Consider the following 27,773-nt stretch of genomic DNA (forward strand, 5'->3'; position numbering starts at 1 on the left):
AAGCTCTGTAGAATGTATTATTTTGAAAAAATCATTTGTTTACATAAAAATGTTATCAATGTGACCTTTACAGCTACAGAGACTGCATGTGCTACTACTTCTGCCTTATTCACAGAACACGTTTTCACAAGTCACAGGAGGAAAAGATGCTTCAATTTTGGGTTTCCTGGTATTGTGCTAGATGACTCAGTGTCAGGTTTTGCTTGAAAATAAGTCATATGAGGTGTTGTCTTGACTTCCTCAGTCTCAGAAGGCATTCATAGTTCCATAGAGGAGCAACAAGTCATTGTGAAAGAAGAGCTTGAAAGGGAGGTTGAAATGCAGCTCACAAGGAAAAGGAAGGAGAAATGAGGAAAGTTGTCGGGCGAGGGGATTTCTGAAGTTATTCAACCATCTGACAAGCAGTTCTTATGACGCATGCTGGTGTCTTCACTTTGACTCTGTCATTACTTAAAACAGAACAGTCATTGTGAATGTGATCAATAACCCCTCATTTTTTCATTCTATCAGAAGTCAAAATGTCTGCCCTTATCAGTACGATTCCTCCCACTGCAGCTACATACGGTAAAATCCTAATGTGACTTTGTCAGTGACAACACAGTGAGTCTACACAAGTCTGCACGAGTCTGCTCTCCCCCTCAAATGAAATGGACCACGGCTCATTTAGCCACTGTCATCTTAAACTGACCTCAAATCAGACTGAGGTCCTGTAAGGTTGTTGGACACAAAGTGCTTAAAGAGAAGCAAGAGAGCGGCCGTTCACTGCATCCAGTCAACACTTCTCTGTTTCCTCACACTGATTACGTCTCAGCTCACATCAATAGTCAGCCTGTTAGATATATTAGGAAGTCCTTGTATCTTGTTAGACTAAGCTCGATGGGAGTTATCTCTGTGGCCAATTTCAGGTCCCCAGATTTATAATTCAGGTCTAATCTGATGTTATATTTGAGGAAATGCAGGGCTCAAAGTGATTACTCACTAACAGTCTCATGAAGTCCACAGAGGTTCTTTTCTCTGCCCCACAAACTAATTGGTTTCAGCTGCTCTATTCAAACTCACAAACACCTACACATATGCATATTATGTAAGCCCCAGATGGACCTAATGAATCAAATTGATTTATTTCCTCTGGTAATGCTTGCAACGTGCCAGAAGTGAAAATGGGGAAAATGTGTGCTCTTCTTTGGTGCATTTTTCAAGGTTGTAACAATTACAGACGATACACTGAACAAAGCTGGCGCACGCACAAAGGAGCACTGGAAGGTACATGTCTGTAAATACTTTCTACTCAGTATAAGTTTCTTATCCACGTTGGACAAGCTGGTTGTCAAGAAAACGGAATCCAAAATGGAATAAAAATACATGTGTAACTGTAAACCTGTATGATTTGGTGATAGTGGCTTTGTTGTGATCCCTTACAGTTTTGTTTACTCCGTTAAACTGTTTGTAACCTTGAGCAGCGTGTTCGAGCTGTAACCGGCTTTAGCCTCACCAGCTGACCCGGCCCCCTGCAGCTTTAAATCCTGCCATGTAAACAGGAAGCTGTAGCAGTTCACTGGGTGATTGGAGCAAGCCTGTGGCTGAACTTACTCTGCAGTGACACTAAATAAGTCTCATTCAGGGTTTTTCATGATGGTAGGGCTGGGCAGTATATCAATATTACTTTGTGTTCTTGATATATAAGACTACATATGGTCTTACATTTGGGATATCATTCATACAGCCCGACCAATAATTTGGTTGGCCAATATTTGCCTGTCACAGATATATCCCTATCCTCTATCAAGGAGGTTATGTTTTCACCCATGTCCGTTTGTTTGATGGTTTGTTGGTTGGTTTGTCAGCAGGATTACGCAAAAACTGCTAAATGTATTTCCTTGAAACTTGGATGGAGGATGGGCCTCAGCCCAGAATAGACCTCGTTCACTCTTGGAGCAGATCCGGATAAAGGGATGGATCCAGGAATGTTTCTCACTTTCTTTGACATTGCGAGATAGGACTTTTTTCTTTTTGGGCGAGAATAATACTTGGATCTTGATAACAAAAAAAAAAAAAAAAAAAAAAAAAAAAAAAGGCCTTATTAGTTGTCTGGTATCTGAGTCAGACAGTAAGGGGGCTGTTGGGCCTTGGTGGAGGTATGCACTCTACTGAGTGCTGTTTTAGTTTATAATTATTAAATTCCCAGTGAAATTTACTGTTTCAGTGACAATAAAGTTTATTGTTAAATTGTGAACTATTCTATCCTTTCACCATTACATATCTTTGTCGCATCATCATCGTCAAAAATGTGTGTGCATCTGCGAACATATCGATATACTGAGTATCAGTCGCGCTCTCATCTGTTATATAGAGATATGACAAGTGTTGTCTTTTCTTGGTTTTAAAGGCTGCATTACAATAAAGTGATGTACTTTTTGTAAACTTACCAGACTGTTCTACATGTTCTTACTTCTCCTTACCCACTTAGGCCTTAAAAGACTTTCTTATATATTGTCATAATATTGATATCATTGTATTTAGCCAGAAAGATTGTGATATCTGAATTTGTCACCCAGTCCTAGCATTTATGAAGCTCTTTTCCAGAGATTTTTAAATATAAATAAACATTTTAAAGGAAAATAAGATACATGTTTTGTGTATCGTATATATTCTGTATCATGATGTAGCCTAAAAGTATTATAAGATTCATTCAAGGTCATTTCGCCCAGGCCTAGCTGATGGTTGTGAAATGATCAGCTCTGTGCCACAGCATTGGTAAAAACATTGATCCAACTGTGACCTGCGATGTTTTGTTTTTCACCTCTGAGATGTTAAAAATGTATTTCCAAGAAAATAGTTTCTATGGGTCATTACATTTATTACAGGACTCTTCACCCTTTCCCTAAAGTTGCTGTTTTTCTAAAGTACCCGGCACACATCTATTTTCAGACACTCTCCTGAGACGCACACAGTACCAACAGCAATGTGGAATATTTGTAAAAAAAAACAAAAAAAAAACAGCTTGTTGTTGGGAACAAAGATTCCCTGCGAGAATTACACAAGTTTTTAATAAAGCAAGAGCCTCAACCCTTTCACCCCCCACCCCACCCCCAACCCATCACTACCACCAACACAAACACTCACACTTGTACACACATCCCTCCTGAGTCTAATGCACTTCTTAGACAGCTTAGCTGGCTTTTAGTTACACTGGCAAGTCTCATCCTATTTGATGGATTAAGTGTCCTTGCCTTTTGCCTACATACAGACTCGCATTCAAGGGTATAGGATCATTCATACAGCACAGAGCCACAGCACAGCTAATAACATTTGCAGACTTTCACTTTGTACACTTTTGTGCTCTTGTAAACTGATCCTGAATGATGTATTAACACAATAATGTGTCTGTGTGGGTTTAGACTTGGTAAAGCATAAGGCTGCTGACTTTAAACCGCAGCCTGAATATGAGACTAATTTGAGTTTATTATAGATCGGTGTGCAGTATATGTTGACCAACAAGTGTCAAGAGATTGCAGTGCAGAAATGCTAAACATATCCATCTATTTTCTGCTGTTTATCCAGGTCTGTGCTGCAGTGGCAGCAGGCTAAACAAGGTAACCACAGGACGTCCTTCTCCCCAGCCACGCTCCTCTTCAGCTCCTCCAGGGGGATCCTGGGGTGTTCACAGTCCAGGTGGGATATAAGAACCCACCAGACTCTTATGTCCTGTGGTCTGCCCGCAGAAATGTCTGGGCCCCTGAAAAGATCCGTTGAATGGGCCCTCCTAAAACTGCTTCACTAAAAATAAACTAGAATGGCACTAAGTAGAGCGCATAACTCTGCTGAGGCCCAACAGTCCCCATGAATTCAATCAAGCCTTATCACCATTGGTGCCTTTCTGCCATTATCTCAGTTGCACATTGGTTGTAGTTGAAGGTTTCTATCCCTATCCGTTACTGTGTGTACTGTACTGAACAAAGCCTACCTTACCCAACGAAAACCAATTTATACCCACTTGATCCAAAATTTTTTAGGATCTGCATTAAATTGTACTTTTTTTTTAAGATCCATCCATTATTCCCTGAGAAACAACAGCATGGAAAAATGCCCTATGTCGCAATAGAGAAAGTTAAAAGAGAAATTCCTGGATCCGTCCCCTTATCCGGATCTGCACTTAAAGTTAATGGGGCTTATTCTGGGGCCGAGACCCACCCTCAGTCCAAGTTTTGGGGAAAAGTTTTTGTAAAATTGTGCTGACAAACCAACAACCTACCTATAAGACAAACGGACACTGGTGAAAACACAACCTCCCTGGAGGAGGTAACAGATGCAGAACGTCTTCACTATTATCGACATCATCGTCTTCGTCACGGGTGGTGGTGGCTCCTTCATGCTAATTACCTCTTGGCTAGTAACCTTAGCTGTAACATTACCTCCTGGCTATCGTTCACCTCTTTAGCCTGGATGGGAACAGCCTTCTGAGCTGAAAAAAAAGTTGCTCATGAGATTATTGCTTTCTTCTAGAAACTCCTTCCAGCTCCCTCTTTTTCTTCTCCTTTATTTCCTGGCATCCCGATTTATGTGCAGTTCCGATAATAGCAAGCTTTTTCATTCCAACATTAGCTAGTCGTTTGTTTAGATCAGTACATTTCTCAGGTCACATGGCCGGGTGCCCACGGTGCACTTTGGACGTTTTGATGTTGCGTACAAAAGAATTAACTCATACCATTTTTTAAATATTTTGGTTCAAAATAAAATGTGGTTATCGTTGATTATATTAAGATTAACATGATTATTGCTGACCTCCACGGGCCCTCCTAGCAGCTGGCCCCAGAAAGCTTCCACCTGCGCCTCCAGATGTCCCTGTACTTGCACAATTATCCCAATAAGATGACCAAACCACAGTGGGTTCTTGATTTCAGACATGAAGGTTGAGTACACTTCTAATTTCAATCCGGCAATTGTCGATCTTCCAGGCCAAAATGAGATCTGTTGCTCACAGAGTTTTAGGGGGCCAGTGGGGGCCTAAAGGTCAGAGAAGCGAGCCTGGGCCAGACCGTTGCTGGTTCAGTACCCAGGACTGGCAGGACTCTCCGGTGGAGCTGCTCAGTGGCCAGCAGATCAGACTGTGCTATAGGCAGCTTAATTCCAGGTGTGAATGTGTAACTGAGTTAAGGAGCAAGGAGTTCCTGAAAAAGAGAGAATTGCTCTTTTTAAAGGTTTAAAAATAGCTCCATCAGTTCGATATTTAAAGCTGCTGTTACTGATATATTTTTATTTAAATAAGTGTTAAATAGCTCTATATTCCAACAGTAATCACTGTTATATATTGTTTGGTCAGTAACAACTGCTCATGCAGTAAAAGAGAAAGGACATTTTCTGGTATCCCTGCCCACTTTAACCAATCAGGACAGAGAACTCCATAAAGAGGTGGTCCTGTCAGCTCTTGAATGTGTAGAGAGCAGGATCCTCCTGTTTGCTGCTGTTTCTGGCGATTACTGCTGCACATTCATGTGTTGACTTAGAGAGGAGGGAGGGGATTGCTAACTGCAAAACAGACAGGAAGTCAGCTAAACTGACGCCTACAGCAGCTTCGATATTAACTTTGGTTTGTTGGTTTAAAAATATTTCTCCGGCAGAATCATTTAACAACAATAACCCTGACAGAGGGTAAATATATATGTAAGTAATTGATGGCTGCATACATGATATGGTGCTATAAGCCTAAAGTTAAAGCACATGTCTCAAAAAGTCAACATCGTCACCATGTTTCACGTGGAAGACATTAAAATAAAAGAGCAGCATTGTTGTTGTGATCGAGAATAGCTAATATAGTCAACATTACCTGGAATCCTGTTTATTATATATATTCACATACATGGACAAGCAACACAGAGGTTACATTCACGCTGCGTTGTTCATATTCACTTTGAAGAGAGAAAAGGCTCTTAGGATGAGAACTAACCAATGTGTTCGGCCAACGTAATGCTATCAGCCGTACGAGTCTGGCTGGGGTTGCTCTTGTGTAAACTTGCTCAAATCCAATAGAGAGAAGGACAGAACCGCTAACGCCACATTAGCCCATACTCTGATACAGAGGCATCTGATGCCAACCCCTTATGCAGTGAATGCAGTGAATGTGCCAACTCAGGGCTTTTCCAACATAAACTTTAACCTAACAAACAAACACTGGCCATTATATCATCATCAGATTATGAATTGGTGTCAGACTAAAAATTCAAAATATTCAATATCTGTTGGACTCATTTTATTATCAGGATTTTATTTTCAGTTTTTTTTCCATGATACCAGACCTTGTAAATTGTCTGTCTGAGTTAAACACGCGGATCAAATATTAATGCACAACTGAAACAGAGTGTTACAGTAATATGTGACTCTTGGCGCAGGGTGGCTGTGGGCGTAGAGTGAAGCAACACATGTGACTTGGGTCAGAACTGAGTCCAGGTATTATTCAAGGTTAAAGAGTGAGCGAGAAAACAAGAGAGGCAGGTTAATGAACCATGACTTCAGACACAATGACGCACATGATGTGTAACAGAGTCCACTGTTCCACTGCTGCCTCTGTTACTCTAAAAGACAGAGGAGGAGAAGACAGAAGGAAGACCGACCTAAATCTCCCAGTCCATACATCCCACACTTGTTTGCTCTCCTTCCTTCTTCATTTGTTTAACCCATAAAAACACGTCCGGGCCAGAGTTCATCACCTGCCTTTCAAGGACATGAGCCAGTTCTGTCGTCAACACACCTCAGGAGTCAAGCTTTTATGGGTTGTTTGTGTAAGATAACTATCATCTTCCATCCTCCACATCAAGAATTCTCCTCCACTTTTTAGTGAATATACAACGTGAGGCCAATACTGTCCTGTGTAAACAGGTTGATCACTATTCAACCTGATATCTGAAATCAGATATTAAGTTTAGAGGAATTAATGAAGCAGTGTCATCTCTCCCTGCGAGTGGGTGTTTAATAAATATTTGATGCTAAAAAAAGGCAGTTTACTCAGGCCCAAACACCGAATATGCAAATCCCCATAATGCCTGCTGTGAGATTAATGTCCCTGCTTTGTTGTCTCTGCTAATGCTTTCTGCTGGCTGGTGACCGAGAGGATCAGGTGCAGGAAAGATGGTCCTGTTTGCTTTTCATCCGGCAGCATTTCTGTCGGTTTATTATATATAATAAAGACAGCAAACAGAACAGGCAACATGTTTCAGTTAGATAAGTTAAATGAGGCATTCCATCTAAATATACATATATATTTAACAAAAATAATTCAAAGATACTTTTTTATATATTTTTTTATTTTAACAGTGGATCAAATCATTATCCCATGACTCTGCAATACCAGTCTATTTTCACACTCAGTGCATCAATTATAGCAGGCTGCTCTGTGGCTATATGAAGTATGAAGGTGTAGTTATTCCTCTTGTGTCATTTCTTGAGTGTAGTGAGAAAAGTCCAGTAAAGAAGTGGTTGGGGAGGTAGGATGGATGATAACCAGGCTTTCCCCCCCATATGTAAGTAGGGTACCTTATGTAATTATGTAACACAAGTTACATACTTGTGACATGACTTCACATACATAGGGTGAGTAATGTAACCAAACTCTGAACATTTACCAACATTAATAACAGTCCCAAAGTCATTATATGTCATGATATGTGAACTGTCTGTCAGCGAGCTTTATTTTGAAAGTCTGACGAGACGTTACATAGACCATTTATTATTGCCAACTCGGCTTTACTGAGCTTTATGACGTAATTTCAAATAATTAATGTGAATTTAAAAAATGAGATATGATTTAAGACTGTTTTTGACAACTTTGATATGAGCCATGCTAGTTACGCTAACTGGCTGCTGGCTGTAGCTTCATAATTTGCTGCTTATTATATGAATGAGATAAATCTTCTCAACCGACTCTCATCAAGAAAGCAAGCAAGCATTTTTCAAATGAACTCATGTTTTACAGCTCTGAATACCTACTGTACACTACCTGCCCAGCACAGACTGACAGACAGACACAGTTAGCAACTAGCTAGTGAACATAGTGGAGCATTAAGAAGCTAAACAGCCAAATATTTTTCTCAGGGGTTAATGAAGACCAAAACAGATCTGTAAAGGAGAGTGAATATTGGACTTGCATTGATCAGAAGAACAACTCCTAATGAATGCTAATGTTGCTAGCCGGAGCTAGCTGGATGTGTAAATGGGCAACAGGTGATTTGTCAGTGTTATTGGTGCATTCCATTTACCTCGGCGGTCGGAAATCGGACATGGGAATGATGTCATACCCGAGTTGATGTGTTCCAGTACAAGTCAAGTACAGTTCTAGTCAGGTTAGCCACCGGCACTGTTAGCAATACCTTAAATAATGCATTATGAAGTATTTTCCCCATACAAACACAGAAGCAACATGTCCACAGAGAAGAAGTTGGACAGTATTGTCGGAAGGGCCAATAAACAGTGTATTCTACAGCTTTCACAGCTGTTGATATGCAGGACAGCCATCTTGGATTTTGAGGTCAGTGTCGGTGAAGTGTGTCAGGCGTGGAAATCCGACTTCAGGGGATGCTCTAGTCAAAATTCCCGACTGGGAATTCCAACTTCCCAGTTTAAATGGAACGTACCCTGTTGTTTACAACTTGTTTCTGTTGCCCCTAAGTGGCCACAAAATCAGTTAATACTGTTTATAGTTTACCTACTATCACTGCAATACTTCAAAGTTCAAACCTCTCTCACAGAGCAGTTACACTCTTACAGAATTAAACTGTCTGGTCTGGCGGATTTGATGACACATGGTGCAAATGGCTGATATGTTTTAATAATAGAGGATTTGACCTTTGGGAGCAGTGTTTATGGCTCTCCCTGAGAAACCATGGGCTGAAAGGATTCATTGCGTCACGTAGTGCTATACTTTTAGGATCGTACCTTTAAAGCCATGACATTTCGCTGCTGGGATCTACTATGCTGTAAAAAAGTAATAATACATTCAGTCATTACCACCATTGTTTTCCAAAACTCCTCAGATTCCAGATACTGCTGTTTTTCCAGGACAGAGGCTGCAGTGTTTAGCGTTGCTGTCATGGCTACTGCCATGCTCCACAGAGAATATTATGCCTCCAAGTCCTGGATCTGTAGTCTTAATCCAAACCATTTACAGACACAGAGAACAAAGCTTTGCCTTTATTCAAACCCCTAAACAGGGGTATTATATATCCCCTTCCTCCTCTGTCTGTTCTGATCTAAAAATGGTTTGCTGGAGTATACACGTGATGGTGGCCAACTCCTTATTTAATGGTTTTAAGTTATGTCTCTGCCTATTCACAAATCCCTGTGATGGGAAGAGACAGAGGGATTATGTGATGGGGAAGAGAAGTATTGTCAGGCACTTTTTGGACTACACTGCCTGTATATAGTGAGATAATCACTGTGAGTGGATTTAAGGGAATTGACTGAAATACTGAGTAAAGTAGAATATGTAAGATGCAATGTCATCCAAGTACGCTGTTAACATAATTGTTGCTGTGGCGGAACGCACCGGTCATTTAGTGGATGATTTTTTGGAAACAGCTCAGCTCTCAGTGAGTGAATAACTTTTTAGCAAAGAGGTACCATGGGAGATGACTTTGACCTCCAGTGCCAGACAACAAACTGTTACCCAGTGCATCCGTTAAAATAGTTAAAGGCGTTGTCTGTAACATTCATCCATTGAATGTGGCCTTACGTATCCCCCTTCCACTGCATTGACACCAGAACACCACTGTTGTTCTAATCATCTGCCCCCTCAAGTGAGTGCAACAAACTAACGGCTACCAGCACCTTCACAGCTCGGTCACATCTGGATTGTTTGAATTGTGCAAACGGCAAAGTAAGTTGTGCTGAACTATCTATTGGCTCACGCACAGAGACTTCCTTTTTTCTTTTCTCGATTTTTGTACAAATGAAACAAATGAGATGTTAATTATAAAGTAATTCAGAATAATAATGTTAATTCTGAAAAATGTGGAAGTGCTGATAAGTGGATCTTTTTACTTGAGACGGACGACACCAGTACATATCATGATTTAGACAGGGGTAGGCTCGCTGTCTCGCCTTGCTCCCAGTCTTTTTTACCAAGCTAAGCTAACTGGCTACTGGCTGTAGCTTCATACCATACAGCCTGAGAATGAGAGTCTTCTAATCTAGGTATTGGCGAGGAAGCACTTATGGCCGAACACACTTCGGTTCAGCCAATCAGGATGAGGAACTCCTGGCAACTACGGGCGGGATTTAGGTTTGATGACCAGCGAGAGAAGCAACTGTTCGTTTGAAAACAACAATGGCGGCTCTTGAAGACGTTAGCGTCGATGTTGCTGCAGCACTAGTTATATCAGAACTGGAGAGTATATTTCATTGAGAGAAGAATAAAGAACAGAACTGAAGGCTTTCCTTGATGGAGAAGATGTTTTTTGCTCTTCTGTCCACTGGACTTTGTAAGAATTGATTTACCAACGGGCTCTGCTGCTAGTGGCGCTCTCCTCATGTTGATCTGATTGGTTGAAGTTAGGCCATGATAGACAGAAGGTTTGTCCAATCACCTGACGAGTATTTCTCCAACAGTTTCTTTAACATGGCTTTGTGTAACAAACCATCTGGCATGGCAGGTTAGTACAAAGTTGAAGAGAGTGCAGATATAAAATATCAATGAAGGTACAAGTCTAAAAAAATATTAATACCTTTAAGTCCAAAATACACACAATGCCAAAATGACATCAAAAATTATATTCATGAGAAGTGACATGCAGGCATGTATGTACAATATCAAATCTCCAGCCCAGGTAAGTGTATATTGTTAAATTCAAAAAGAAATGCATAACCTTCTAAACTATTCCTTTGACAGGACTCTACTCACCCCCTCAAGAGACACATTACACGGTTTTACACAGCGTGTGATTGTGCCGACTTTGGCCGTGTTTCTCTTCGGTTCATAACTCCGTCCACAGCACCTCTCAGCTGTGACAGCATAACAACAACAAAAAGCTGTTTTATAAAGCGGCTCTGTGGTGAGGTAAGTGGAAAAACAGAACAGCCACATTGTTGTTATTGGTAATACTACTGGTCCTTTTATTGAGTCTTTTAAAATTCGACACGATTACGTCTCCTTGATTATTTACTCAACTTCAGTTTGCAGCGCGTACAGCGGAATCTGTCACTTTGAATTAAGCGCAGTCGTTCTATATTCTCGTAACGTATCATATGGCCTTCCTGAGCTACATTTAACTTGGTTCCAGTTGGTCTTTTAGGAAACCACTTTGGAGCATGCACGAAACCCTCAGTGGCCTTTGTTTGAGACCAATAGTTAAAGCAATTTTCTCGAAAACTGTTACGCACAATCTTACAGTAGCCTGTCCAACTTGTAGTAGCCCTCAAGCAGCTCCCTGCAAACTTCAAGTGTGCCTCCTTTTTCTTTTTTTTTCCAGCTTGAAGGCCTCATTTATATTTGCCCAAAGTTTCCCTGAGCTAAGCCTCTCTGACCTATTACCCAAAGTCCCACAAAACCAGGTTTGTTCAAGTCCCTTTAAAAAACACACGTTTTTGCCAGATGTTGTTCCTTGTTTCTTTCCACACTCTCATAAAAAATTATGTTTAGAGAGAAAAAAAAAGAATGTTGTAATGCCATCAGGATATGCTTGTTGTTGTGCAGGAGAGTGATGTGTTCCTTGGTTATGAGAATGAAATCATCTTTGCTGAGTGCACCATCAGGAAAGACAGATCAGTCTTTCTGACGTCTCACTCCACCACGTTCAAAGTTTCGACACTGTGGTCGTTCACTTTCTGAGCTGCGTCTCGGTCCCTCCTCCTGCCTCTCCTCAGCTGCTGCCTGCTTCAAAACACCTCCGCTGGTAGCATGTTTACATCAGGCACAGCTCCTCTGCCTCTTTAAGTCATTATGTTTAATAGGCCGTCACAGCACGTCCGGCTCCGACTGTTCCTCTGTTACGTTGCAGTGATCTGTTCACTCACTTTTTCTCTCCTTACATAATAATTATCAGCCTGTTCGATGATTCTCTGCAGGGACAAGTACACATAGAAATTCTGCATTACTTATCATTTTCTGAAGTAAGTTTTAGAATAGTTTTAGTTTTTTAATATAATTCAGTATGACATGAAAATCATCTTGCAAAAATGTTAAATTTGGTTGGTAATTCATCAGTGTCAGTTTCATTGTTGTCACTATACAGTATTATTTTCACAGTAATGTGAGTAGAGGCAGTTCTGAAAACTCCTCATTGGTGCGTTCAAAGACAGACAGACGAACATCATTGTGGCCAGTTTTACTAGCTACCAAAGAAAACCCTTCTCATTAAGTCTGTGGATTATCCAAAGCTTTCAGGATCATGTCCTTGATAGATTCTGATGAAGTATTTCAACCATTTGGGCACCAAAAACTAAATTCTCGTCCCCTCCATTGAATTTGGATGGAGGCAGACGTCTCAAATATCTCAGAAAGTGAACAAATAAACCAAAACTAAACCGCTGTGGTTATGTGGATAAACAGTATGTATTTTGTGATTTTGCTGAGCTGATCCTTTAAAGCGGCTATAATTATTATTGTTTTTATCAACATTGGATCAAATGACTGTGTTAGTTACAGAACCATAAAGATTAATCCCCCGCACCACTGTCATATGCATTCTTTCCTGCCAAAAGCCTCTGACAAACTCACTACCTGCTCGGCACGACTCAACAAACAGACACAGTTAGTATATAGTTGGTTAACATAGTAAAGCATCTGGCAGCCTCAGAGAAAGATATTTATCTCAAAACATAGATGAAATATGAAAGAATATTATACTTATAATAATAATAATAATAATAAAAATTATATCATAATATTGGACAGAGACTCAATACCAAATGGTTTTGGCCCATGGTTTTGGAATGAAATGTCATAAACTGTATTATTCAGTATTTTATTTACTTTCTACTTACTCACCTTCACTCTCTCCTTAACTGGCTTGTCACTCATTCAACCAATGGAACTGTGTCGGTAAATCAGCAGGTTTTGACCAAAATAAGCCCAAATGAGAGCAGAAGAACCCGTAATATCCAGTAACATGAGAATGTTACACATCCTCATCAGAAAAACTACCACAGGCTATAGATTGTCTGTACAAGCAGCTCATTATGAGCCATATTTGCATTTCTTGTTAGGCGGCACCTCTAGTGGCCAGAGTAATCATTACAGCAGCAAATGAGGGACCAGGGTATAAAGAGTGACACAGTCCACACAGGGAGGAGGATGTATGGGTCAAATACACACTGCAGAAGTCTGCTGTTTGGGTCTTATGTGAAACCAAGAGTCAACTGTGAGTAACTTATTTTAACGTTTTTGTTTAAAATGTTTGTTAAGGTAGTTAAGTAACATCACACAACATAACATACCATAACATAACCTATTTAAGTAATGTCCTTATTTCAACCCAAACCACGATATTTTCCGAAACTTCAGTAGTTTTGTTGCCTAAATTTAATAAAACTGTGACGTACGACCTGGGCAGGATCGAGACACAGATATTTTGACATGACATGACAAGAGCCTGGGGTCAGGGGCCCCCTACCATCAACTGCCTGCATAAATAATGTTCAACATACATTTTTAAATATTAAAACATTTAAATATCTTAAGAATCTCTGATATATCAATCTCTGATTTATTCATTTTGTTTTTAAAACAAACACATTATTTAGACTTTTCCTTTAAATACAGGTCTAATCAATCGCCTATTAATACAGATATATAAATAGATCAAATATGTGCCAAAGCGGGATAATAATCATGTGGCCTTTAAGTCTTTTTGTGTTTTTACCAAATATCAAAATGTATGTGTGGTGAAACTATAGACACAGGAGTTGTATCTACATTTATTCTGGCACTGCGTACGATGAAGGTCCATTAGCCTGTCGCTGGTACAGTCATGACGTTTTGGAAACTTACACTGGCAATCGACCCGTTCAGTCATTTAGGTATGAGTATGTGCTGGAATGTTAATAGCTAGCAGATTATATCCGCCCCTTTTTCACCCTGACTTAAAAAAACATCATATTAATGTAAAAAACAACAACGAAGTGGCATTGCTGTTTATGTCGGTCCTGCTGATGCAGACAGATAAAGTCAGTGATTCATCCGTGTGTACTGTTAATCAGTTAATACAAACATAATGTATAGTTCTGTGTATTACAGCGCTTTAATCTGTTTCCTGAATCAACCAGAACTCATTTTCATGGGAGGAGGCTCAGCGCTCTGTGTGGTGCTGTCGAATGAATCACGACCACGGATACTGTAATAGAATCAGCCCGCCACTTTAAGTCATCCCTCTGTGGACAAACAACAACATACAATGATCAGATTGTGCCGCTTTATGTTTCACTGTAACGCAGTTGAACAACTTCAGGAGATATGAGTAAACACAAACGTAGTCAAAGCTTATATCAAAACACGACAACAGATTTGTCAAAACAGTTGCTAGCTCAGACTTCTACATTCTTCTTATTTGGACATTCATAAAAACTTCAACAGACGATATAGATTTATTATCAGAGACATAAATGTAAAAGGCTTTTGTAGCTCTACTGTAAGCAAACAAGTGGGTAACATACGTCATCAGGTACTGTACATGACTCCTTATCCAGCCTTATTTTTAAACACCATGAATATACATACAGTTTGTTAAAGGTGCAGTATGCAAGAATTCTCCACCTGCTGAATTTACACTCTATACTCCAAACACAGCCGCTCGCTGCTGCTAAGTGTAGCTGCCACTAGCTAGTCAGCTCAGTTTGCCATGCAGCTAGCAGACGTATCAGCTGACTCTGCCGGGCTGGGAGCTCAGAGCACCTGGGGGACTGATGGTGTTGTTTTTACAAAACGGCTAGGGGCTAGCCTGTTAGCATGCTAACTTCAATTGATATCTCTGGAACACAATACATTGACATCTTTGAATCACGTCAAAATGTCTATTTTCATATTCTTCATATTCTGTTGATAATTCTATTTTATTTCATCTAAATTTAAACCCAAATTCTTGCACACTGCAACTTTAATGCAGCCGTAGGACAAAGATAAGAGACAGACAAAAAATTCTCTTGTTGTACAAAAATCACACCACAAGTTCCCTTAGAATACTTTTTTTATACCACTGGTGTCTTGCAGAGGCCTTCCATGCCTCTTTTTACGACCTGGTAGGCCACATCATTGCAAAATATCAAAAATACATGTCTCTCCATGGGGAATTTCACTTACTGAATATTCCACGTCTCTGCAAGACACTGCACACAGCAAGTTCTGAAATCTACAAATGAAAATGTACAGTGACACAAGAAAAATGCATATTACTTCGAGATATATCTCTCTCTTGTCTTTTTTTTTTTTTGAGCAGTTGCAATGACGAAGACCACTTGAACACTTATTTATTCCTCAACATGCAAAATCTTGACGGTTAAAGTAATTATCGTACGAGTTGATAAAAAATTATTATACCTGCACGACACATGAAACAGCAGAAACACCCCTCTAAGCCACCATCATCACACTGATATGAACAAAACGTCCCCGAAAAAAGTCACATTTCACATAAGAACGTACTGCAGGTGTGTCGGAGACTGTAGTTCTTTATGGTCAGAACTGTCTGGGTGCCTGATTTCACTTTGCTTGCAGTCAGCTATGGTAGTAAGGACGGTTGCATCAGGTCATGCGTCTGCACTGTGTATAGGAGTGTACAGCAGTCATGCATAATAAAGATTACCCTGCTATATAAATGATGAACACTAGGTGGCAGATTGCACCCACTTTGCACACAGCTCCAGTCTGCCTGGGAATAAAATGTCAAGTCATGGCAGGGGAGGGGGAGGGACGTTCAGACATTACACTGGGAGTCAGGTGTATTGCTTTTCAGAGAATGTGCGTTTATCATTTATTGAGATTTCTTTCCCAAAATATGCATACTGAGACTCACCAGACACAGAACAACTCAATCTAAAGAAAGTTTTCTTCTCTGTCGCTTTCTCCAACTCTCATCACACATTTTTCTTTCCCTTCTTTCGCCTAACAAATAAAACCTCTGGGTCCTCCTCTTCCCTCTCTCCTTGTCCGTCTGTCTCTTTGCTCCCCTGTCTCATGGCCTTGTCTTTCATGTTTTATCTTTCCATCACTCACAATCCCCCACCTCTGTATTCTTCCCTCCTCCCCGTCTCGTCTTCCCTTCCTTCCTTCCTCCCTCCTCCTCTCTGCAGGGCAGCCGGAGAGACTGGCATTTCTCTAACAGCAGGAGGGGAATCTGCACCCAGCCTCGGCCCACGCTGGGCAAATGGAGGGTGGGTGTGTCATGGCAGAAAGAGGTGTGTGTGTGTTTGTTTAAGTATATGTGTCTGTGTGAAGGTCTGTGACTGGAACCACAACACCAGACCTGCCAACACCTGTCTGCTACCCTATGTACGCTCTTCTTGTCACTTATTCATCCTGTTGCATTAAACCAGAGGTTTCAGAGGGACACTGTGGACAGAAACAATCTGCAATTTAAAATAATAAAAGTAATCATGCACTAATTTTCAGAACTACAGTTCACTTAATTTGGAAGCTGTAAACAAGAAGTGTAACGCTGCCATGGGCTAAAACTTGGGCCCTGTTTGTTTTGCCAATATTTGTTTACATTTTGACAAATTGGCGCCATAAAGTATGACAAATTAGCTATTAGCTCAGCAGGTAATTGGATTTTAAAGGTACAATACTCCTTATGAACTCATGCTCAAAACAAATAGGGGGCAGCATATCATCAGAATAACAGCTAAAATCAGTCAGGCCTGTCCCAATCACAATATCATCAGCCCTGTCGATCATTTGGGGAAAAAAATCAGGTGTTTACCTACTCTCTGAAGTGTGGTCTTTGATTTTCTGGAGGCATTTCTTCGTCAGAAGTCGCACGACGTAGATATGTCGTCCCATTGACTTCAATACAATCAGCACTGCAGCCCCACTGTGGCCCCAAAGCCAGATTCAGTGATATAATGACCCTTCCTTATTTTTAAGGCTCCTCGAGAGCACTAGCTGGTTAGCATGCTAATGTCAGTAGATATCTCTGCAGCACAATACATAGATGCCATTAAGTGTTACACTGTTATTTCCTCACATTCTGTTGATAATTCAGTTAATTTAAGAATGTTTTCAACTAAAATTCTTACATATTGCACCTTTAAGGCCGCTATTCGATTTCATTTTCAATTAAAGAAACGTCAGCACTGGTGGCTGTCGTATCTAGATTTGTCAAGAGATCACTCGTTTTATGCCCTGACAAATGTCATTTACATCCGTACAGTCGTATTATAACTTTTCCCCTCAGGGATTCGGCAGTAAACAAGAAGACATAACTGTAGTTTGTTATAAAGTTTGGTTTCCCAGATCTGTCCCAGGTAAAACCTGCCCCAAAACAAATCAATAAAGGATCTCTGAAAAAGAAAATAGACCCAATATCTCTGAAGCTGTCTGAGTGTCCTGTGGTGCCAGTCAGTTGATCATCTTTGTGCACACAGTGTCTGGAAGTGTAGCTGCGGGCTACCGGTCAGCTAGCTGTGTCCTCTTTGAAGTGTTGTTTTTTTTTCTTTGGATGTGTGTAATTAGGCTGGGTGGAGAGAAGAAAATATACTGACAGAATCACTGATCCTGCTTTTGATTTCCATGATCAAAACTGAAAGCTCACTTCAATCAATTTTTGATTTTGGATTGAACTTGTGACACCACTGCTATCACCAGATCACTTTGATACTGAAGAAAACTTAAAAAACGTGGATGATTCTGCACGTTAGGTCTGCAGCTGCAAGAGCATCTTTTGTTCTATGATTCCTACGTGGGTTTATAGACATTTATGCTCAGTGAACATCTGAGATGGTGTCCATCTGAGGAAAGTGTAAGTCACACTGAATCTATAAATAAGTGCATCACATCTGTGTGTTGTGGTTGGACTGAGTTATGACTCAGAGAAGAAAGAGTGTGAAACGAACTGCGACAATCAGGCGCGAAGGGTTTGAGAGTACCTTAATTGTCTTAAAGTACAGTTTTTAAAGGCTGTTCGAGCTGTACATCACAGCTGCTGCTGCCCCTCCAACTACTAACTGTTTCACAACTACAATAACTAACTTTTGCTGCTTACAGAGCGGCAGCATGCACCTGTCCCTTTCACCCCAGGCAGTGTCTTTGCCTTCAACTCTCCTGCACCTCCTGGGGCGCCGCGCCTCACAGTTTGAAAACTCCTCAATTGAGCTAATTGTTTGGCAGCCTCTATTTCGGTTTCAAGAGATTTGGCACAGTCTGATGATAATGACGATAAACCACAAACACGGAAATCCCCCGAATGCACCTGATACAAGCTGGCAAAGATTGTTCATCGAGGGCTCTGCTTTAATTTGGAGACTGGCTTCAATTAAATTTAGTGTCTTACACTTTCTGGGACTCTTGCCAAGTGTGACTAGTGTCAACACCTGCTGAGGACAAGGACAAATGAAAAGAGTCTTGTGCAGAAACTTGGTCAGGTGAGAGGGACTCTTTGAATGATAGTCAGTGGGGAGGAGGGGGGCAGTCATGCTTCAGTCTCACTGCTCTTTAAGACAGCAAATGAAAAGTAATGCTTGATAACAGGGTGAGTTAGAGAGGAGAAGATGAGGTACAGCAGCAGGTGAGTCAGGGATGAGCGCCCGCTGCGTCAGTGTGATGTGCCTGTTTAGCCTCAGCGGCGATAAGACAGGAAGAGGGCAAGTTACGGGTCGATCCCTCTGCTCTTTTAAAGTGACAAATAACTGTGTGGGAGGTGATTGCAGATAAGCAGAGGGGGGAGGATGGAGGCAGAGATGAGCTGTGTCAGGGGTCAGATATGCCTGTGTAGCTCCGGCAGCGGCGAGGAGGAGAGGGCCGGTCGCGGCTCAATTCCTCGGCTCTTCATGAAAGACAGCAGCTGGTCAGGGATCTCGGCGAGGACGTCTTTAGCCAGCCGGGCCATGCTGAGCACCTGGTTGCCAGATCTGTCGATGTAGTCTCTGAATGGAACAAACTGGAAGCATTGCAGACAAAGAATTAATATAAATTCTTACAATGTTAATGTTTAATAAGCCCTTCTTTAGACATGAAGTACAGCGCACACTGCTGGTTTCACGTGTCTGTTAAAGAAAAGGCAGCTTCCGTTATGTTAACGTTTGTTACAGCTTTATTCAGACGAGACATGACGGCTACAGGAAGGAATGCTCACATAATATTCGGCGCCTGGTATGTGAGAGGAAATTAATGATGTCTCACTCTGCATCAGTGATGGATTTTAAAAAGTTGCCTATCATACCGTCAAAGCTTTAATTAATGGCCTCACCCCCAACAGTGAGTCCCTGCATTAATTTTCTCATCAATTTCAACTTTAATTAGGCAACGATTTATGCTGCCATAGTAAGTCATTTTTGCTTACAGGTAGCGTTGTTCCGAATAGTCACAAGCTGAAACATTTTTTTTAACCACACAACTGAAATTGTCTCATTCACAGTGTATCAATATCTACTGAACTATGTCTTTATTTCTTTGTTCTTTCTTTGTATTTGTTGAAGGTTCCTTATTGCTAAAAGTCAGATTTCCATGTCTTTGATTATGAAATGCACACTTCCTATTCAGAAACTGGGCCTTTAAATGAGCCGTCAGGACTTTTGTAAGGTTTGATGTCGTAACTGAACAGTGCCTGCCCTCAGCCACGGCCCCAGCACAGCAATGGTCACAAAAACACTGACAGAGCTGATGCAGAAACACGGTGGGCGAGGCCTGCTCAGACCTGTAAGAGTTGACCAATCAGAGCACACTGGGCTTTTCAGGAGGAGGGCCTTAAAGAGACAGCCATTAAAACAGAGCGTTCTGACAGAGGGTGAACAGAGGTGCTGCAACAATGAACATTATGAGAAAAAAAAATGTATTTTTCAACATTAAAGCTTATAAACATTTTCTAGAAGACACCAAAAATAAAAATATGAACCTAAATGCAACTTAAATGCCCATTCCAATTTGCCACAGACCAAGTCGGACCAAGTCAGACGTTCAGATAATCTGATAAAATATTCAATTTACCACCATAGAAGATGAAGAAAATAAGGAAAACTTATTTTAACATAGACTCACGATAGACATCTGCTTGGACTCGGACAGAGTTTGATCAGAGATTCAGGTCATAGATTTAAGCAGCACATTGAACATGCGCAGTAGAGTTTCCCCTGCTGGCCCACCGGCGTGTTCCTGCTCATAATCTACCTTGTTTGCAGTTATTGTTGTCCTGACAACAGTTTTACAGATGTCTCTTTTATAATGGTGGTAAATGTGGAAAATGCTTTTTGGCCCGCAGGGGCATTTTTTGCTGCAGTACTGCGAGTGGCCACCATGCCAATTTGGAAGTAAGGCTGAGGGGCACCCTCTAGAGCCTGGATCCGGTGTGTTATGCTAGTAATAGCCACTGTAGCCTCGAGCCTTTGGCCTGCAGCAGAGATGAAAGTGGGCTAGAGGTCTGGTAAGCTCCCTTCTTTCTAACACACCTCCTACTTGTTTCATTTTCAAACACAGCCCAAACCGACTAACTTTTAACATATACAGCAATACTTCCAAACACCTCTACAGACTTTGATGTGCACAATCTGCTTCCCCCTTAAAGATTTATGACTTTAGAATTGGCTCATTTGCTGCGTATCAAGGTTTATTACCCTGGGTTTATTTCCTTTTGTAACAATAATGCTGGTAAGGAGGCAGAACAAGACCTGCATTTAATCTCTATTTCTCTGTATTTCATATTGTGCTGCTCGAGCATGAATGTTAATCTGACGACAGGATTCAAATTGGATTTGCTATGTTGGAAGTTGGAAGTTTCTGACTTTGTCGTACCAAGTAAAACATGACTTTTATGATATTAACTAAGGTGCTTATTTAGACATGAGACCGATGTGGACTTTGCATTTGTCTGAAAGAGACTGTGTATCAACAATGAAACTACTCATTATGTACCATTTTGATCCATTTAGTTTGTAAATGTAAATACAGAAATATAAATGTACAAATCAAGATAATACTTTAGGCCAACGTCTCTTTATTGTACACAGCTGGGAGTTCTAATGGGAGCAATTGACTGTTAGTTATAAGAGGAGAAAAATAATCAGTGGCTGCACTGAAGGCATTCGTCATATTGCATCATTAACAACAGGAATGCATGGAAATGTAAAGTGATTGAACTTTGTGTTTTTTTCTCTGCCACAAGTGTAAACATCCTGATTGAATTAGTGTCATAATAAGGTTAAAGGCAATCAAAGGATTACTGTGAGCATGCTAATGTGATTACTGCTGTTAGCGAAACAAACTGGAGGGACGGGACTGTGAAAACATGATAGCGATATCAATACAACTTTACAATGAGAAGGCATATTATCCAGCTATTAACCCCGTGTGGGGTGAAGCGTCGTACAATGGTGCCTTTACAAAACAAACCCCTCCTCTGTGTTCACTGATAGTGGAAAAACAACGCAATTAAGTCAAACCTTTTGTATGTAGGAATATATTATGGTTACTATTACTGTAGCTCATTAATGTGATGTCAATGTTGAATTATTTGCAATAAATAGCTGCTCTGCTGATATCTTACATACTCACATTCTTCCTCTCTAAGTCAATATACTATGCATTTTTTCATTGTAGGCACTCATTTATCATTGTACCCTCTGCTCTGACAGCTGACTGGCCAGGCTTCTCCACACTGCACGCATATTTAACAGTACATTGTTATCAGAGGCAATTTCATATGCTTCCTGTTTGTGTTCTCATATCTCTAAAAGGCTCCCCAAAATGACTGTTTACGGTTCTGGTTTTATCAGTTCCTGATGGGGTTACTGCTCTCTCTCCCCATAAAGCTCACTGCGAAACAATTTCTTGCTGAGTTTCAAAATGATAATGGATGAAGTGTCTTTAAGGGCAGGGAATGTCTTCGCTTTGTTTGGCCAGTTTTTAAAGTGACGATTAAAAACTTTTCTACGTTTCTTTTTCCATAAATTTACTTCTTAGCTCTAAAAAACAGATTTATGCAAATTACATGATCTGCTTGTTGAGATATTTGAGTAATGTCACCTGTTCAGTAAAAATAATCAGCGGATCACAGCTGCTGCAGACGTCCCACGTTCACTTTGAAGTGAGGAAGGAGTCATCAAAGATCCACAGCAGAAGGTTTCTAACCTTTACCGTTATTGGTTAGATACAATTTGTTTTGGTAGATATACAATTTAAAATAGCTGCAACAGTGCAGAGCTGTGGATAATGATGGGTTTCCCTCATACAAGTGTTGTAGCAGAGAGAGTGTTCTCCAGTTGAACATTAACAACACAGCAGAATTACTCGAGAACACACAGACCCAGTTTTGTTTTATTAAAGATATTTATCCTGTGATGTTGGACAATAAATGATACTTTCATTTCATTACTCTCATACAGGGAGAAAACTTACTGTAGCATGTTTCAAACAGTAAGTTACCCAAGATACAAAACAATGTGTTTTAAGCTTCTAAAGACTGGTTCCCCCTTCATATGCCTCACAGCGGTTTGGTCCATTATATGTACATTTACGCTAGTTATTTTAAACCAAATGAACTTTTCTGATCTTTTCTGTTTCCTTTTTTGCGTAAACCTAAACCTAACCAAACGTTAATAACAACTGAAGCATTCAGCCTGCTTTATTTTGAAAGTGTGACCAGGCATTTTATGTTACATACTGTTGCCAGCTTGACCACAGAGCCTTTATTTTGAAAGTCTAATCTGATATTGCATATAATATATATGATATAATATAATAGTATATTTTTATTTACTTACATTTACATTTACCATTCAATTGAATGAATCAGATTTGCAGTTCTAACCAGGCTGCATTTGTTTTAACCTCACGGTTAAATCGTCGCCATGTTGTATCTTGTCCCTTGTGTATTGGTGCTCAGCAGCTGCTTCTTTTAGGAAAAAGACTGCTGGGACAAGCCTGAAGTAATTTAGCTTTCATTTATTCATGATAGTCTAATAATAGTATGCGTTTCCTGCATATACATTCAGTACTATTGGTGGCACCTTTTGTGTCTCCTTCAGGAATTATCACACCAGCACAGCACAATGTAAAAACCTCATTTAAAAAAATCACAGTGTGCTTACATGTATGACACTGTATGCATTGTAGTTCTACAACAACTTTAAATGTGTTGTAACTTTACATAAATCAGTTGGTTTAATATATAAAGACATATTTGAAACAGACTTGTGCTTTTTATCTTGGAAAACTCTCGCAGTCTTTTATAAGTCTTTCACATTACTCCACTGAATTGGATGGATGGACTCTTGAGCTGTGTGACCGAGTAAAACCAGAATCAGAGAGCAAGACACTGAGCCTGTTCTGTGGCCCACTGTAAATGAGTGATGTATATTGTATGAGGCCATCCCCAGTGTGTATCCGAGTGTGTGTCATCCTCCTTTCAGAGATATCTCCCCCATGCTGCTGCTGTTAACAGAAGCATGCTCAAGTCTAACCTGCAAGGTTTAATAGAATTATGATGAGTACCTGTACAATGTCTCTCTCAGCAAGACGTCCTCTGGAGGACACTCTCACCTCATCTCCATCCAGCTCCTCCATAGCTAAAAGGATGGAAAAGCAACAGAGAGAGTATGACTCAATACTGAAACCGCTGAGGGAGAATATAAAGGTACAAGGTGCTCCTCTGTATTTTCATAACGTAATTGCTGAGGTGGAACACAGCGTGGGGAAAGGAACATGTATTCGACAGAGGATAGCTAGAACATTTCACGTAGAGAAAAATAGAATTTTCTTGAGCAAAAATGATGCACAATTACACTACAGGTCAGAAATAATAATAATAATGGAAATAATTCTGGCTACTCATGGGGCAAGCTTCAAAGTGTAGCTACAGGAGCACTTTCAGACCGCCATTTCAACTATGGCCAAAGTGTGCTCTGACGGAGCACAACGTGCACAGCGTGTCTCCTGCATCTGGACTCGCTCTGGCTTAAGACACGAAACAGCTGGGATGTGTGGCGCTGCCGGGGACAGGTGGCTGAGCACAACGTGAGAACAAATCAGCAAACAGACACGCACAGAAAATATTAGTGGAGAAACACCAGAACTGACGGCATAAAGCAAGAAATGACATGCTGAGCTTAAAAACACTCGTACAACGTATTCAGAAATGGAGTGTACAGACTCAAGCCAAAACAAAATACAAACAGAGGTAATTAGACCTGGCAATAAGGTGTACACACGCACACACACACACAGACACACACACACACACCAGTATGACCTTGTGACCCCTAAACATGCTTGAGCGCCTTCACAACCAATCCCACCATTTAATTGATCAAACAAGTAGAAAATGATGGGCCATCCAGTGATGAGGCACAAGTCGTCACACCCTGCTGAGCAGTAACAGACTGCACACACACAAACGGTCCCCAGTGAAAAGTCATTGATCTGTGGCCAGTGGGACGCCTGCACACTTGACTCCACTGACTCTCTGCAGCGAAGACGAAGAGCCACGGCATACTGTTGTATATAAAGAACCAATTATGATGCAGCTGCTATAGTGGTTTCCTGTTTGCTCGCAAGCGCCTCATCAAGTCAAGGAAAAGTCAAGGCCAGTCGAACGCCGCCTTTTATAAAAAACATCACATACTTGTGTCTTTGCAATGTCAAGGCTGTTGAATTTAATCAACACTGTTTACATTTTAAACACATTCAGTGCACGTTTCTTCCCATAGCTGCTGCTTCCTGTGGTCGGCTATCACATTCTGCTCAGCTACAGGCCTAATTGAAAGGTACACTGCTACATGACCTTACTATTTAAAGGGTTGAAAACACGTGGCCATTTTGGAGGGATACAAGTGATGTGTAGTCTATTGACGAGAAGCATCAAAGGTGCAATAAGAATTTTAGTTTTAAAAAAGATCAAAACAACTACAGTTATGAACAGAATGTGAAGAAATAAGGGTTTTGACATTATATTAAGGACGTCTATGTATTCTGTTGCAGAGATGTCTACTCAAGTTAGCATGCTAACCAGCTAGCACCGTCCTATCCTGTCTCGTAGTATCACTCAGAGCTCCCAGTACTGATTGCTTACCGCAAGGCTAACTGAGCTAACTAGCTGAAAGCAGTTACATGAGTGGTTGGTGGTTACTCTGGTCATATGCTGCCCCCTATTTGTTTGGAGTATGAATGAGTTGGCCAATTCTCACATATTACACCTTTATAAAGGAATTTTGCTGATTTTCAACCAGCTTTGTATCGCTACAATGTTGGCAGTACAAGCAAATGAACAATGGTAAACTCACCATGTTGCCTGCACCCATATCCAAACCCAGTGACGGGTTTCCAAGAGGCTTCTTCAGTTCTAACTAACTGGCGGAGTGGCAGGCTTTTAAACTCTGTGTGGGAGTGTCCTGACAGAGTCGTTAAGGACAGGTGTGAGCTCTGAGTTTCAGAGTCGTTAGGGCCGCTTGTGGGTCGTTGACCCAACTGGCCTTCATGTGGGTTGCTAGGGCTAGGTGAGCCCAGGTGTGAATGGTTGTTAAGCTGTCTGGGGAGAGAACTCAGTACAGCATTGAAGGTGGGTGATAAGTAATGTCTCAGGCCACCTCCTCTGTTCCTCGTTCCAGTTTGACATAGATGAAGGGTAGCTCCAAAACTATAGGGGGCAGCGTAATCGCTAACTGCTCACTATACTCTTTGCTGCAGCTACCTGTGGCTGTAGTGAATAGCAACCCTCACCTAACCCTTACCTCAGCCTCGGGTGGTGAATGGGTCACTGTGGGCAACGAGGTAGGACGGGCCAGGGCCAGCCAGTTAGCATGCTAACTTAATTGACATCTCTGCAACACAATAAATGTCTTTGAGAGAACGTCAACTCTGTAGTTTCTTAACTGTTGATCATTTTTGTCAAAGGTAGTGTTACATTTTAATCATCAGAAAGATCTTCAGTGACTGATTTTTTTATGCCTACAAACTCTCTTTGTTTTCAGGATTGAATAAACTGAATAAACAAACTGACCCTAAAGGACGACACGATTTCATACTGTTTTACTTTGTTTATATGTGGCAGACCCTGCCACCTTTCTAGCTTCAAACAGTGTTCTGGGGACCTTACATCCCTCTGAGAACAGCTTGTTTTTTCACTGATGGAAAAAAAAATATCTGAGTTTGTATTACATTATTAATATTGTAAATATCAAAATACTGAGTTTGAATTTCTGCCTGAAAAGAAAAAACTACATAGTGCCCCTTTAAACTTTGAATGTTTTAAACCAAAACTAATCTCACCATTTTGTGCTAAATTGCCCCTTTAAACGCTTTTTCTTCTGTAAAAAACACTTCTCTTCTCTGTCATGTTTATTCATGTTGACATGAAACATTTTAGACTTATCATTAAAATGGAACACTCACCATCAAACTCAGCTGGTCCAACACCCACGATAATTATGGAAAGGGGGAGTGCTGCTGCCTGTACAGGAAAGACAATGTACAATCAGTTCAGTTGATTTATTAGATCCTAATGGTGCATTGAGGCATATATACGCTTTGGAAGAACAACAGAGTTTTCAAGAAAGTTCCTTTATTTTGGTGAAGTGAGCATTGATTCAAACATGCTCATTTTTATTCTCAACGCTAAAGCTATTAAGCTGATCCAATATCCTACGCTTTTAACCGAGCCATCAATGGGACGTCGGTTTCACCTTTATCTTCCAAATCTTAAGATCAAAAGTGGTGCAAATGGAGAATATTCATCAAAGAAGATTGATGTCATTTGAAGGATTCAAAGCAAATGTGTGAGACTTCCTCTAAGTTTATTATACACTGCATTTGTAGGATAATTAGGAGGGAGAAAATGACAAACAACTTGCCTTCGATATTCTACGCTGCCTGTCATGAGATTAATCACTCAGAACCAACCTAATTGGATCAGACACCTCTCAAACATTCATTTGACGGGTTATTGAAACAACATTGATCTCTCCAGCACAGGGAGAGCACAATGCGAGCAAAAATGTCTTTTCATTTCCTCCATGATTTGAATCGGGAAGAGAAAAACTGATTTTTCGGTATTTCTCCTTTAGCTCTGAGGTATTGCTTATCGCAGGATGCTGATTGCTGGGACACACCAAGCTGTTAATATCCAGACATCACAGAGGGCATCATTCTGGAGGAAAATAACAGAGCTCCCTCCCCACACACACACAATAGGCAAGAGATTGGAGTAACTGAGGGGAAAAGCACTTCTATCCATCAGTCTCTGTGTGTTTGTTTACGGGTGCGTGAGTGTTTGTATGTGTATGTGTTTGTTTACTCACATTGACCACAGCCTCTTTGGTCTGGACCATGTCAGATATCACTCCATCTGTGATCATCAGCAGGACAAAGTACTGAGAGCCATCTGTAATCTCTGCCGCACAGCTGGAGAACGTGCACAAACAGAAACACACACAGAAAATGGACCCAGGTTAGAGCTTACAGTCTGCTCGTGCTCCTGAGTAACAGACTACTGAAGAAAACACGAAGCACACCTGCCTGGTGGTCTCATACATTATCCGGTCTACTGCACCTCAGGACTTCTGTACAAGGCTGAATCAGCTCTGACTGTATGACACACAGTGACTTTTTAACTGACCCTTTGACCTTTGCTTGCATGGCTTTTTTTCTCTCCTGG

At 40.8% G+C, this 27,773-nt stretch overlaps 1 protein-coding gene across 1 annotated transcript in view; it reads right to left on the reverse strand.

The window, feature by feature from the left end:
* Positions 1 to 14,324: 14,324 nt before the first annotated feature.
* The window catches only part of cpne9 (copine family member IX), a 98,576-nt gene continuing 85,127 nt past the window's right edge, over positions 14,325 to 27,773 (reverse strand). Inside the window, exons 17-20 of the mRNA XM_084365686.1 lie at positions 27,418 to 27,520; positions 26,513 to 26,570; positions 23,618 to 23,691; positions 14,325 to 19,073 (exon numbers count right to left, since the gene is read on the reverse strand). Coding sequence (XP_084221812.1) covers positions 18,891 to 19,073; positions 23,618 to 23,691; positions 26,513 to 26,570; positions 27,418 to 27,520 — 418 coding nt within the window. The 3' untranslated portion in view covers positions 14,325 to 18,890. The remainder of the gene's footprint in view (positions 19,074 to 23,617; positions 23,692 to 26,512; positions 26,571 to 27,417; positions 27,521 to 27,773) is intronic.

This window comes from Pagrus pagrus (assembly GCF_965226575.1).
Source record: "Pagrus pagrus genome assembly, chromosome: 11".
NCBI lineage: Eukaryota > Metazoa > Chordata > Actinopteri > Spariformes > Sparidae > Pagrus > Pagrus pagrus.